Raw genomic sequence first — 15,293 nt, 5'->3', positions numbered from 1 at the left:
TTATTTTAATAATCGATTAGTCGTCGATTAATCGATTAATCGTGGCAGCACTATACATATCAGTAAAATGATCGTTGGACTTCATTTTATTTTAACAACATATGTACTAAAAGGTAGTGCTGGGCGGTATACCGTTTTGTACCGAAAACCGGTTTTTATTTTTGTTATGATATGACTTTTCTGAATACCKGTGTAAATAGCCTGAACACGTGCGGAATGTTTCGTCGCGGCCGCCAGTGAACTGTTACCCTGGGGACACGTTTCCTTGCAGCACCGCTAAGCGCATTAGCATGCTGACGTTATTGTTGGAACAACGGGCGGCGGGTGATGTCTTTCAGCTGCTTATATGGTCTGACGTAAAAAAAACATCCCGTTTTCACCATCGCTGAATGTAGTAAACAACTCTTCAATGACGTGCACAGTTAGATTTAATGCGCTACGTTATAATGGAGACAATATTGCATGGAAACTCTAGCGTGCTTCTATTGTGAAAAGCCAGGGGGGGAAGTAGTTTTGTAGTGTTGCGAAGTTGACTGGTGTGCAAGGTGAGTTGTCGTTTTAAATTTTATTAACACACAACGATAGACCAGAGAATGATTTTTTCTCAACCCTTCACGATCTGACCTAAATGCATGATTACTGTCTACAACCAGGCAAAGAAGAAAAGACGTACAAGAGGAGGGAAACAGTGATACAGAGGTACAGTAAAAGAAAAAAGTCAATAAGCAAAGTTTGTACATTTTATTATCAGCTGAGCTGTGAGGAAAAAAATACCGTCAAATACAGAGAAACCGGTGTAATTGTTGAAAATACCATGATATAAAATTTGGGTCATACCGCCCAGCTCTACTAAAAGGTATTTTGACAACAAATATACAGTATATCAGCYGTAGCAGCATCATATGAATTCTGGCATTTTACACATAGTCCACCAGGAGGCGCCAACACAAAAGTCAGAGACTTCACATGAGATTTGGGCCATCTTGTGGGGGAAAAGCAGATTACTTCCTACTCGCGAGCGCCCCCTCTGGTGGGGAAACATTTTTTTAGGGATACAAACTTTTTCAGAACACCGGTAGAWGGCAGCCATTACAGACGAACATGTGTTTGTTGTTGTTCGAGGAGCGGCCCGGTCACACGCTAATGTCTTTAGTTCACTATCATTACTAAGGTGCAGGAATACTTTCCCCCCTTTTTTTCACATCATGTCGCCTATTATCTCGCTCTGAAGCACAGAGGAGTGTCTGTAAGCTCGTTTCAACTGCYTTTTACGACACGGTCTCATTTCTGGACTCAGGCATATTGTGAATGAAGCCGATTCAGTTAAAATACAAAAGTAAAAATATTTATCAGAGTATAATACTACCCCCCAACTTTATGGATGATTTTATGGTTTTGATTTTACATATTATACTTGAATAAATACGGTAAGTTTCTTCACAGGTACAAAATTGACTTTTAGGACCAGTTTCAGCACATAACCAAGAGTTGTGCCTAATGTTTTCCACATTCCTGCTGCATGTAGACCTGCCAGCATTTTTACGTCTTTAATGCTGAGTTGTTTTGAAACTTGATAGAAATATGAGAGCGTGGGTGCTGTTTGTTCTCGGTGTTTGCAGCTTTGATTGCCTATTGATTAACCAATCGTTATGACAACTACACTCTTTCAGTGCCAGTAATTAGTCCCGGTCTCTGGAATACGCTGCTTCCTGGCGTTGAAGCCTGGATCCCCTCTTAAGTGCTTCCCCTAATTTTTGTTTGATGGTAACAGTAGGTTTTGATAAAAGAGAAGCCTCTGTCCCGGTGGACTCCTTGGATAAATGTGAAATTGGTGCGCCTTTCATCCATTTCCTTTTGATTCGCACACCGCTATTTGAAACTGAGTGACTTTGTGCTTTTGGGAACATCACATTTCCTTTTTCCCCCTCCTTACCTATTAAATGGACTCAAGTCTTTTATTGCCTTTGAAGTTTTCTTTTTTAAAGACCTTTTATATGACTCAAAATTTTGCATTTTGTTGTTGAGCTTATTGGCTTTGCCACATTGAGGAAATAGAGAAATTGAAAGTCATTTGACCTGGAAAAAAACAAAGGTTTGGAAAATATTCAAGAAAACAAGGTTGCATTTCTTTTTAACGCTTTCTTAATTTTTTTTCAGGGACTTTCTCTTGCTTTTAGAAACACAGTTGTCTTTTTCAAGTCCACCCAAGCCTCTTATTAATTGACAGGAATTATGTATTTTCYTCCTATTGCTGCTCTGGGTCGAGAAACCTGAGCATCGGGTCTCTAAACAGAAAAGCCTCGCAGCATGAAGGCCRTTCTCGGGTTCTTGTCTAACCCCAGAGTGAGACAGCTGTGCCCACTCTGGGTGGCAGTCTTTCAAGCCGAGAGCAGGGATACTTGAATACGGATGGAGGATGAGTTCACCTGCATAATATCTCTTACTACACCCAGGAGGCAAAAGTGAGCTGTGCAGAAAAGCAGACATTCTATTGGATTTTAAATAAAYGATTCTGATTTAAAGTGCTGGTTATAGGTWGAAGTAATAGAACGTCACTCCTGGAATCCTTTTTAATGAATCGTTCTTTTGCTKGGGGGGATCCTAAATTAACCAGCTATGTTCAGTCAGCTGACGTGAGAGTTAATTGGTGTAAATAAGCTATTTCTGGGCTGTCCCTGTGAGGACCCATGTGCAAATATCTTGTTTACACACCCAAAGCTTTCTCCCGTTTTTATGTTGTCCGTGTCCACTCAGGGACGCTCGGAGGACACGGAAAGCTAAGCTGCAGGGAAATCAGAGCGATGCTGCTCACTTGAGGAGAAACTTAACTAGTTTTGCACATTCTGACAGATTAAGCTTTGTGTCTTCAGGCTCTCACAATAACCACTGGAAACTGAATCTATTTCATTCAACCCAACCTTTTTAAATAAACTTGACTCCGTTATCCACACCCCTGTTTTTATTTCACTAAAATTGTTCTCTGTATAGCTGTACCTCTTTGGATTAAAAATCTCTCCTCTTATTTTTACTACAGAAAAGCCAAAAATATATTTCTGTCGTACAGTACATAAAGCTTGGATTGACATTTTCAAGCTGTATTCTGGACCAGTATTAAATTAAAATAACTGACACAAGAGATAATAAAAACACGAGCCAACAATGACATGTTGAAATATTAAAACCAATAAATAAAACCTCCCTGAAGTCATAAACAGCATCAGGTGACATTCGATCTAGACTGGCCTACTTTTCTTGTTATAACTCTTATTTTTCACTGAGTTTGTTCATACTGTATTGTCTGTTGACAATGGTTGGAGCACAATGGAGGCAGTGTTGATGGGTCGTCACAGAAGTTTGCAAACTTTGAAATGAGATAATTCACAAAGATAATGTTCATCTAAACGATACAGACTTTGGTCTCAGTCAAATTCCTTATCACAACACAGCAGGAAGCTGCATCACAATAAAACATTTCTATTCAGATCGCATACCGTATCTCAGTATATCAAAATCCAAGATGCTGTGGAGTGTGAAATAAATCTCTGTACCAAATCAACCYTTTGAAATGACTGAATCCACTTCCATGACTCTTAAAACCTTATACACGCACCTGTAATTTCTTTATTCTCTGTGAAGTACTTGTGCATGTTTTAATTTAAGTTTTAATAAGCAGATGTGAACAGCCACTGTAAAAAAGTGATGTGAAGCTTGTTTTTAATTGGAATATGTGACACCATGTATTTAGATGTGTACAGATTTATCTGTCTAGTCTGCAGACAGCAGATAGAAATGGAGGATTTTTTTTATTAAATTATAGATAAGATGACCCAGATCCTCATGTGCTTATTACATTATCAGCATTTCAGGTTGAACATGTTTGCTGACTCACTGCAGATTTTAAACGTGCCACTGCTCCTTGGAGGCATTTTGACTGTAGAACTCCAAATATATTCTGTAGAAGAGACTGAAATAACAAATTCAACACAACCTACCCCTTTTCTGCCTTTAATTTCAAGTTAAACAAATGTTTAACTTGAAATTTTGAACAAAAGTAGAGTGTAAATTAATCTGTTAAGATTAAAAGATGAGTGCTGTGAACTAAAAATGTCATAGGTGTCAAATGCTTGATGTTTGCCTGCTTCAACACACCTGGTTTAAATAAAGAAAATTTACAAGCTTTTAGGGAACTCCTGTTAAGGAGGTAATTATTTAGTTTGCATCAGGTGTGTTGAAGCAGGAAGGCAGGACAGACACTCCTGGAAAATATTTAAAGGGGCAATATTATGTGTTTCTCGGGCATATATTTATATACTATACCTTAATAAAGTATCTGTCACCTTTAGCTGTAATTAAAATGCTGTTTTTATGTTTAAATAGAAAATAAACTTATCTTCTTATCACTTCCTCATCTAAACGCCTTGAAATTGGCCTCTGTCTCTTTAAGAACCACCTTCTGCTTCTGTCTCGCCCATTTCAATGTGTGTGTGTGTGTTGGGGGGGGGGGCTGCTGTGATGCAGTTTCCTTGGCATCTGAAAATACATTTCCTCAAAGGTATATTTTAATCTGAAAAGAGCTTCACTGAGTGAGAAGTAGTGGAGCTCAGCAGTTTCAGTTTCACTTTCAGTTTCACCGGAGAGCCTGCAGGAGACATGGGCGGTCTCTGTGCCATCCAATTCAAGATGGCTGCTACAACTAGTCTCCATAAGCCAACACAAAACTGGCTGTAACTTGGTCAGAATTGCAGATGCTGAGCTAAAATTTGTTGTGTTAGTAACTGAGTCAAATGTGCATGTAGGGCTGCGCGGTAGACGGTAGAAACGGTATGAAGTTGGCCGACGGTAGAAATTTATACCCTACYGTCCTATCGTCATTACATCATCGCACCTGTGTGAACAGGGCTGCGAGCGCAGAGACAACTGAGCAGGAGTTCGAAATATAATGAAGAAATTCTTGCGTTTTAAAACGCGTACAGAGAGGATAAATCCTCAAAATTTCCTCCTCCTGCTGTAGAAAAGTTACGTCGTGTCGCAGAATCATTTCCTCTTCCCTCTCCTCTCCTCTCGCTGCACATCATGTAGAGTGAAGCTTTAACAACTGTAGTTTTTCCACACCCAACTGTCAGAGGAAAAAAACTTGTTTTTTATGTATTGTTACCCACAGATATCATTAAAAAAAAGACGTGGAAGTTCGTTCAGTCGTAAATCCATCTTGCTAATGTAAAGTTGGCTTCTGCTCTGATGATGATGATGAGCTCACAGCAGAGCAGCTGATAAGTTCAGCAGGCAGAAATTAAAGCAAAAACGTTGGGTTTAATTAAAATTACAGTTTTCTGCAAAAAAATGCTCTAAAAATTACATTATCTTAACTTTTTATGATAATTCTCTACCGCGATATATACCGTTACCGTGAAGGGGTTCAATTTATACCGTGATATGGTATAAATTGAATTTGAGGTCATACCGCCCAGCCCTACGTGCCTGCTATTTTCAGGAACTGACCAAATGCTTGCTCCTTCATTTCTCCTCGCAGCAGCTGAAATGAAGTCGTGGTTTATGCTCAGCTAGTTTTAGTAGCTCAAGTTAAAACCACGTGTTCTGTAACTGTAGCCGGTGTTGTCACGTATGACAATCAGAGGTAAAGGTAGAAATGGTGGGGTGTCTTGAGTCTGTTTTCTAGTGCGCTCCTCTCACTGTGCTGTGATCTGCATGCACCCTGTAGATAAAACACGTTCCTGTGGGATGCATACAGATTCTCAGGCATGCAAATCCTGGCAGGTGTTCTGCACAAATTGGTAGAAGCTTTCAATTTTGATGGGTAAATTTTAAAGCAGGAGGGGGAAGGAATTGTCTTTTGCCAATATTGGGTTCCCTCCTGCACACCGAACAACACCTTCAGCCTTCAGATAGTGTACTTTGCGGAAGTTGCTTACTTGCCAAAAATATATTTTATATTGTCAGGAYGTGCTGCCCTTGTTTTACATTCTTTGTTTAAAAACAGCCGTTGTTGATGAAGATGGATTGAAAAATGTGATCGCTAGGGGTGTAAAGGGCTCGACACACGGGAGGCGGCATCGCTCGCTCTCCATTCATTTCCTATGGAGCCTGTGCGGTGAGGCGACAATCGCTCGCCCTCCTCCAGCTAAGCGACCGGCGAAAATAGCGCATGTGAAATTTCGCGCTCGTACACGTGCACACGCGAGCTTGCGACGCGACATATGAAAGTTGAAAAATGTTCAACTTTTGTCGCTGTCGCTTAGCGTACAACCAATCAGCGAGGGTTTCATTGACTGACCAATGAGAGGAGAGTATGCTACACACTGCAGTTAGCTAACACTTTCACCAAGTGATTACTAAAAAGCTTTGTGGGAATTTATTGGCACCAGGGTGAAGTTTATGGTAAGTTTTTCCTCATAAAATTGTATCTTGATGTGCGTTTGCTTTTCAATATCATTAGCATCGCAAGATTTGTTTAGTTTACACGTCCGTAATGCACACCCCCCTTCAGAGTCAAGAACCAATCAAATTTTGTGAAGACAAGCGACCTGAGAGCGCGATTCGCAACGCTGCGATCGCTATCGTGTCCCGTGTGTCGGGTTTTACCCTGGCTGCGATGACAGCCGTTAATCACTGTAGTTTGACGCTCCCCGTGTGTCGAGACCTTTAATCACCAAATTTAATATTTCTTTGTTTCTTGATATTACAAATTCTGTCTCAATACGATTATAATTTGAGTTCACAAGTCTGCAAATGATATGATGCATTATCATATGCTCATATGATGTAGATTGATGTTTTGTTACACTCCTAAGGTTTGCTGCGTATGAAAGATTAATTTGAACCCACACAACATTGCATAATTTAGGAGTGATGGACTTGTTGGTTATAGTCAATTCTGTGGTGGCAGATAGTTGTACATAGTGAAAGTTTGTGTGCATTGGGGAAGTAAAAATCTGTGCACTGTGTATAAAATATGCAGCTGCCAACGACGGGTACTCTGCTTTCCAAATCTGGTTTGAGATTTCCACAGCTCATCAGCGTGCCTTCACCTAACCTCAACTACGTATTTTATACAGAAACATCTCAAGATCGAACCCAACTTAAACCACAAGTGACACCCCTACTTTGTTGTTACTGGAAGAGACAGAACATTGATGTAAACACAAACCACCACATATACCTTGTGAAAGTCTTTTGAGTCGGCTCAGTTTCAGAACTGAATAAATCTCAACAGTCTTGTTTTTCCTTTCATACCTACAGATGTAGGTAGGAATTTCTATTTTGCTTTTCAGTAGAGGAGGAAATAAACATTCTGCTAAAGCTCATTTTTGTCTAATGGGGTGTCACGTTTTACTTGGCAACAAGTATTAAAAGTATCCATATTACTCAACGTGAAGTTGTTAAGAATAGCAATCGCTAGTAATTAGTATAAGTTCATTAATTTGGCTTTTTTTATGCTGACAGCATGATGAATCTCACCAAGGCACACAAACAAAACTTGTGTTACTAGCTGCTGCTTCATCCACCAAATCTGATCTAGACAGACTTTTATTAATCTCATTCTAATCACTGTTTAAAAATATGTTTTAAATTGGTTATTTTCCCTTGATTGCCGAAGCTTACTACAATTTTTTTCTTGTTTGAAATGGAGTGCCCATGTGTTTTTCCTATTCCTTCTGAACAGAGTTGACATATTTTACAGTTTACACTCTACACCTGGTAGCTTGGGGGTAAAAGTGCAGTTCTTATAGCCCTGCAATAAAAATAAACGAAACTGTTCTTTACATTCTTATAATAAAATTATGTGCATTACTAGAACATGCTCACCCACTGCAATTTGTGAGATTCAGTTTTGCCTTTTTGGTAGTTTTTTTTTATGTTTTCATAACCATTAGCCTAATACTGTATGTGATTATCTTTTCTGACATTTACTTGTTTTTTATAATTTCTATAAATTAACAACTTCTTAGACCATTTAATTTCAGATTGAACAGTATTACAGTCCCACATTACAGAATCCAGTTATTCTACTGAGCAAAGAATATTGTTTAAATGTATTTTTTTGAGGACACTCGCCGGGTGAAAAATATATTCACTCCTCATCTGAAGCATCATCTTTTAGCTACAAAATGTCAGGTCCCGACCCTTATCCCACATTAATTCGAATCTGTGAATCCTCATCCATAAAATCATGATTAGCCATTTGAGGACTCACAATAACCTTTTCACAGTACCAAACTTTTAGTCACTGCAGTGGTTTCAAACTAAAACCTGTATATAATAAAGCAAWAGTGTCTCACATTGTTTTTCAACTCACATAATTCTGGACTTTTCTTTTATGCCAGGGCACTTTCACTTTACAAATGATGGCAGTCATGCTGGACACTCGCCACTTTCGAAAGTTTTCCGATGGCTCGCTCATTCTTTAAATGTGACCCTTCCAGCACATAATGAGGTGTTAGATTGAGTCAGTTGAAAAGACCGCCGCTGAAAAATATCACACATACTAGAGATGAAACATCTAAAACTATTTGAAAACCAATAAAAGTTGGATGTAATCCTGTTATCACGCTGTTAAAACAGTTGCCAATATAAGTTGGGTTAAATCTTCCAGATACTGCTTATCTAATAAACGTTTGTCTTAGTAAGTGAGGGTCATTGTTAGGTGCGTATCCCTCCTGTTTAGGAAATATACTTTTTAACAAACACTGAATATTATAGTCAGTAGCTGCGTTTCCATTGACCATGAAAATCTGCAAATTAGAATTTCGAAAATAAATTCACTCAATGGAAACACGTCAGTTTAAAAAAAAAATTACATTTTCGACAAAGTTTTTGCGCTAGGATGAGGTGGTATTTCGGCCGTATCAAAATTGGTGTTTTTCGCAAAACTGCAATGGAAACACTTTTTTCGCATCACGGGAGTCATGTGATCAACAACCGGCTGTTTCTACTGGCGAAAAAGACGAAGACAAAGAAGATAACAGGAAGTAGAAATAGTAGTAATATCACAGAAGTAGTATAAAATAGTAAACTCACCGACTACAACTTCCCAAAATCACAGCAAAAGTAGCCGCTCCCAAGTGGAGACTTGTCGCTGGAAAGCCTCGATAAAAGACACCGACGTCTCCTCTGATGATGAGCACTAGTGTCGYGGTAGCAACATGCTATGTGTTTACATCCATTGCCGCCATGTTTGTAATGACTTATCATGAGAACAAACGTATTCATGTGTAACTTTAATAGCATTTTTTACTTAATGGAAACACCGCAGTTGCGAAACTGTGTTTTCAACATTAACAGAATATCGACAAAGTTTTGGACACATTTGCAATGGAAACGCAGCTGGTGTTGTTCTTTTATAGGTTCCTGTCTGTTGAAAAATCACACATATTGACAATGCTCAAATTTGCTCATCTTATTGGTGTTATGTTGTGTGGATGTAGTTTTTCTGCCTTTTTTTAGCTTTTAATTTTTCACATGTAGATTATTCACCTATTGTAGCTGATTGGTCCACGGAGTGCTGGTTTGCATCAAAAGTTATTTTGTTAAACTAGGGGTGCACAATATAAGGAAAACAAGCAATTATGATAAAAAATGTGATGTGGTTACCTTATTTTTCCTCACACAGAATAAATACTTCACACATCGAAATTGCAATAATAAACAGTATATTGTGCAGCCTTAATGCAGAGCCAACATGGACCAGTTAGGAAAATACAAATTCCTCCTGGTTATGTTTTTAATAATGGTTAAGCCGTTTTGGTAACTTTCTTATAAAAAGCCTTGAAGCTGACTCGGGCATGCCGATGATGTTTGAATAGGAAGCTAGTAATCATGGAAGCAGGCCATGATTAGAGTAAATTATAATGCCTGCAGGGCTTCACAAATGATCTAAAGCTAAGCCACTCCTGATCTTCTCGTATTACTTGAAGTTGATCGAGGCTACATTTTCCCTTCCTCCTCACATAAGATGTCAATCTGGAGGTGTGTTGTTAGGTTTGTGTTGCTTGTCGCGGAGCTAAATTGGTGCAAGGAGAGGCTGCAGTGGCATTGCTAGTCATCACAGGCTTTGTGGCCTGAAACTATACAGGCAGCTATGCATTAAATTGCTAATGCTGCTGGCAGAGCTACATTATCTCCCCCCATCAAAGTGACAAGGGCAGGAATGAAGCACTCAGTTTAGCTGTCTATGAGATCAATGGAAAATGGGTTTTGTGGATTTGACTTGGCAGGGTGCAGAGTTGTCTTTGAGAATGCTTTCTTTGAATTTGCTTGGTCCTTGCCTCACTGATTTGACAGCTGCAGAACAATGAGGCTGAAGTGCCTGACCAGTTCCATCCACATTCAGTGTCTCTGTGGAAGAACGCTCACACCTGACTGACTGTATTTTCCATACWGATCACCGTAGATTTTTCCCTGTTTGCTTCAGCGTTTAAAGAAACGGGCATATGTTTTTGTAGCTTTGCCACAAAGTTACAAAGGCAGACTTAAGTATTATACAATCAGACTTGTCAGAAACCATCGATTTTTATGCTGCAAGTAGTTTCTTGCTCTCAGTTTTGTTTTCAGTTCTGTTGTAGCTAAGAAGCTGGTTGTGACCTTCATGAATAATTAAGGATAATTAAGCTTTTAAGATCTTAGACAGGAAGCACATCAGATCAAATTAATGAATTAATTTAGAGAATTAAATATTGTACATTTTATTAAATTTTCTAACCTTGAATTAAATTTTAAATACTTACTTAGTCTACAGGGACAGAGTGGTTCCTTTCAGATTCTCTAGCTCAGGACTTGCTGGAGCTTCCAGTGTTAGTAGATGTCTTCATGAAAATTATCACTGGAAGAGCCTCTTTGTATAATATATTATCATGTACTATTACTGCAAAACTTGTATTGAACGCTGTGCACATTAAATAAAAGTTAAGTTTACATTATTTTTAAAAGAACATRAATGTTATTCTAAGGTCGTATTCATACCTGATAATTTTCTCCGCTTTAAACGAACCAGAGTTCGTTTCCAGCGTTGGTCCGGACCTTTTGTGCAGGTGTGAATACACTCCTGTGAACTCTGGTGCGGATCAAACAACCAGACCGAGACCTGCTTTTTGAGGTGGTCTCGGTCCGCTTCCAAACGAACTCTGGTGCGGTTTGCTTCAGTTTGCTTCTGGTGTGAAAACAGACCGGACTCTAACCGAACCAACTGCATTAAACATGCACCTTTCTGGACTTCACAGGCCACCGTTGCTGAGCTAAATAAACTGAAAACATACCTGTTTCGTCGTCTCCTGTTAGCAGCTCTRCTGCCGGCATGTTGTGGGTCAGAACACGCAGAGCACCTCGTCTCCTTTGGGTTGCGGGACACATTTACTGACGCCGCTCCAAAATTAGAATATCATCACAGAACCACCATTAAATTAGCTGCTTCTGACATTTTAAATGCTGTTGCAGTTGTACTATCAGCAAAAATGTGCACATCAGAACCGTAGCACGCAGGACTTCCTTGTTTTCTTCTGGATCTGTGGCTCAGTCCCGCCCCTGTCCTTTTTTTGTCCAATGGGAGCAATGATCGTCACACTCGTGGCCTTGTTTACAAGTTATAGTTCATTTGCAAAAAAGCACAATGTGAATGCAAACTGCACCAAATAAAAAAAAAAGTCCATTTTTGGTCCGGACCAAACAATTAGACCAAAGGACTTTCCTGGTCTGAAAACACCCTAAATAATTACCACCTCTTTGTCTTTTTACACCATTTCAGTAGTTTATTTTTGTACAGTTAGCCTTAAAAGTGTTAATTTTTTAAATTGCAAAGAAGTAAATTAAAGTCTTATGTAAGTGAAAGACTCGCATGGAGATGAAACTGAAGCTATAATGTTATTGAGCATATTTGTTTCTTAGTTTCTTATCCCTAAGCAAATAAAATATTTAGAACTGGGCTAAATTTGTATATATGTTTTTAAGCCAAAACTGAGATGCAAACTCGGTGTCTGTGATTGTTTTTGAGCAGCACACGTTCCAGTTGGAGGAATTGTTCGTCCTGTCCGTTCTGTGCCCAGACTCAGACCTCAGGTTGTTGAAAAATGTGATTGCCTGCGGAGCCCAGAGGAGAAGCGCTCTTCAGCTTCTTAATAGCTTTTCAAGATCACTTTAGGAGGCAGTAGTCTTATTTTTTTTTCTTTGTTCCTCAAGGTATTAAATAAATTCCACTTATAACTTTTGATCACTTTGCTTCCTCCAGTCAGTATAACATTAAAATACCATCATGATTTGAATTCAATTAAAAGCTCCCAAGTTGCTACTTATGTGCATAAACCCCAAAACTGCAAGTTTACTTGTAAATTACAAAACAAGCACTACAGATGTACCAAATACAATCGTTTTTGCCTACTATGTTTTTATAAAGCTCAAATATGCCAGCCCTGATTTGTTTTTTCTTTTTTTTTAGTTTGTAGTGTAAACATATAACTGAAATTAGTGTGAAGGGAAAATATTATCAAAGTTGTTTTTAATTAACTTGTGATTAAAAAAGTTAGCATTGCACCAGGTTACAGGTACTTGTCTCTCTGACATTGAAAGCCTGAAAATGAAGTGCTCCAGGTTGCTGCAGTGGTATTTGTCCTACTTGATAAAATATGAATCAAATACTTTCTCTTGTGAATAACAGCTTATTAGTCACAGAGGAGGTTATCATGTTCTCTCTGGTATACATCTCCCAGGTAATTGCCCTTTAGCTAACTTCTCTGCAGCTATCACATCTCTGTACGTGGATTATTTTCGTGTCAGGCATTTGAGCCTCAGATCGTACCATAATGCATCATACATTAATTAGCTGTGTGGTGAAGAAGCCGCCTCTGAGAATTTGTTCTCCTCAGCAACAGTTTTCTTTTTTCTTCCTACAGTATCAGCTTTTTCTGCTGTTTGACAGCATTCCAGCTTCCTCAGTTTAACATGGTTACACTTTGGATTTGAAGCCTGTTGAAAGTCTTATTCTATAATTAGAGGTCTAAGCCCACAGAGGCAAATRCAGTAACTAATCAGTCAATGAAACATGCATTAATAAGCAATAAAATTTATATTTTTTGTCAAATTATTGGTGTGGTTTCTTTCTAAACATAGTAAATAGTCTTTTAAGTAGCTGCGTTTCCATTGACCATGAAAATACGCAAATTAGAATTTCGAAAAAAAAATTTGCTCAATGGAAACACGTCAGTTTCGGAAAAAATACGTTTTTCGACAAAACGTTTTTGCGCAAGGATGAGGTGGTATTTCGGCCGTATCAAAATTGGTGTTTTTCGCAAAACTGCAATGGAAACACTTTTTTCGCATCACGGGAGTCATGTGATCAACAACYGACTGTTTYTACTGGCGAAAAAGACGATGMAGAAGAAAATAACWGGAAGTAGAAATAGTAGTAATATCACAGAAGTAGTATAAAATAGTAAACTCACYGACTACARTTTCCCAAAATCACAGCATACGTAGCCACTCCCAAGTAGGGACTTGTCWCTGGAAAGCCTCGATAAAAGACGCCGACGTCTCCTCTGATGATGAGCGCTAGTGTYGTGGTAGCAACATGCTATGTGTTTACATCCATTGCCGCCATGTTTGCAATGACTTATCGCGAGAAGAAACGTATTCACGTGTGACTTTAATAGCATTTCTTAATGGAAACACCGCAGTTGCAAAACTGTTTTTTTTACATTAACAGAATATCGACAAAGTTTTGGACACATTTGCAATGGAAACACAGCTACTGATAACATTTTTTACTAATTCTAAAAAACCAACACTTTTTCTGACATTGGACAAAAAACTAGCTGGGTTTGTGGGTGGAGAGAGTTGGGAGGCACTCTGTGTCGGGAATTATTGTAGAGGTTTCTGTGGTAAACTCCCCTTTTAACTTTGGAGCTTGGTGACACAAATAGGCATCAAGATTATGACTTGTGACCCTACAAGCCAGTAATTTGACAGGTCCATARAGTGTTGGGGGAGCACATGTGTCAGGTTTTTGTTGTCTGTCATAACTGTTTGCAGTTCTAGTTTAGGGTTTTGTTTCATTTATTTCTCTTTTCTAACATCAGATCTTTTTTGTCTCTGTGGAACCCAGTGGTTGGAATTAAAATGACCTCTAAACTAAGCAGGCTTTGTTTTTAAGGAATGTCACAGTATGAGTGAAACACTTTCATCTAGCTTTTTTTTTCTTTCTGAGGACTGACCTTAGAAGTTGTTAGCAATGCCACAAAGACTCACATTGTCAATGGGGAGCTTTCTTTTCTCTCTCCCAACAATTCAAGGCCTCTCCTGCAGCAAACCAAATCTTTGTGCACAACTAAAATCTTATGGAAAACATGTTTTTATGTACTGCATGTAAACACTTTCCCTTTATTTTCTCAACCATCTTTTTTCTTTTGTTTTAGGTTCAACTACAGATCAACGCATCATCTCACCACCAATGGCTTCTATGAGTTCCTCAACTGGTTTGATGAAAGGGCCTGGTACCCGTTGGGCAGGATTGTTGGTGGAACAGTAAGTTTTTTTTCTTGGGACAAACTAGTCCAACTGCTCATATTTATTACTCTTAACTGGTTTTAGGGCTACAACAACGAATCGATAAAAATCGATTATTAAAAGCGCTGGCAACGAATTTCATTATCGAGTCGTTGTGTCGTGCGATTTATGCGTCTCTCGCCATGTCGCGGAGCCGTTTACGTCACCCGCAGAGCGTTGTCAATGCTGGCTGACCTATATAAAGTTTGGGAAGGAAAAAATACTATCTGTAAAGATCCGCCCTCTCTGAGACCCTCGAGTGAAAAGTAGAGACTTCAAACTTTAAACCAGTTTTTAAATTGTGTTGCTAGGCCAAGTAGATCTGAAGTAATGATAAAAGGTATACGCCACATTTAATTTTTTTAAATGATGGTCTGATTTGATGCGCGCTGCGTCGCGAGGAAGAAGTACGTCCCGTGTGAGGGGGGGACCTCAGTCCACCACTTGTTTCCTCCTCCTCTCGGGCCAGAAATATAAAACGCTCCAGTCTCTTTTTCTGGCCGAGGCTCAAAGTTATTTGATAAACAGCAAAAAGGTTCAGGACGAAGGAAAAGAGGCGAGCAGAACTCCTGGTCTGACTCAGTAGGGGGTGCAAACCAACAAGAAGGAAGAAAAACATAAAGAATTAGAGAAAAATCATAAATTCTAAATGCAAATAAATTCTAATTATGATAAATTAATATTAGTTTTACATCTAAGAATCATATTTTAATCTTTTATCTATTTTCCTCATTCAGCAACCTATTAAA

At 38.8% G+C, this 15,293-nt stretch overlaps 1 protein-coding gene across 1 annotated transcript in view; it reads left to right on the top strand.

The window, feature by feature from the left end:
* LOC106520850 (dolichyl-diphosphooligosaccharide--protein glycosyltransferase subunit STT3B) overlaps positions 1-15,293 on the top strand; it is a 110,000-nt gene that overhangs the window by 28,932 nt on the left and 65,775 nt on the right. The window contains exon 2 of the mRNA XM_014013112.1: positions 14,415-14,523. Within this exon, the coding sequence (XP_013868566.1) occupies positions 14,415-14,523 (109 nt within the window). The remainder of the gene's footprint in view (positions 1-14,414; positions 14,524-15,293) is intronic.

The sequence above is a fragment of the Austrofundulus limnaeus genome, unplaced genomic scaffold (assembly GCF_001266775.1).
Source record: "Austrofundulus limnaeus strain Quisiro unplaced genomic scaffold, Austrofundulus_limnaeus-1.0 Scaffold98, whole genome shotgun sequence".
Classification (NCBI taxonomy): Eukaryota; Metazoa; Chordata; class Actinopteri; order Cyprinodontiformes; family Rivulidae; genus Austrofundulus; species Austrofundulus limnaeus.
This window is presented reverse-complemented; position numbering and strand designations above follow the sequence as displayed.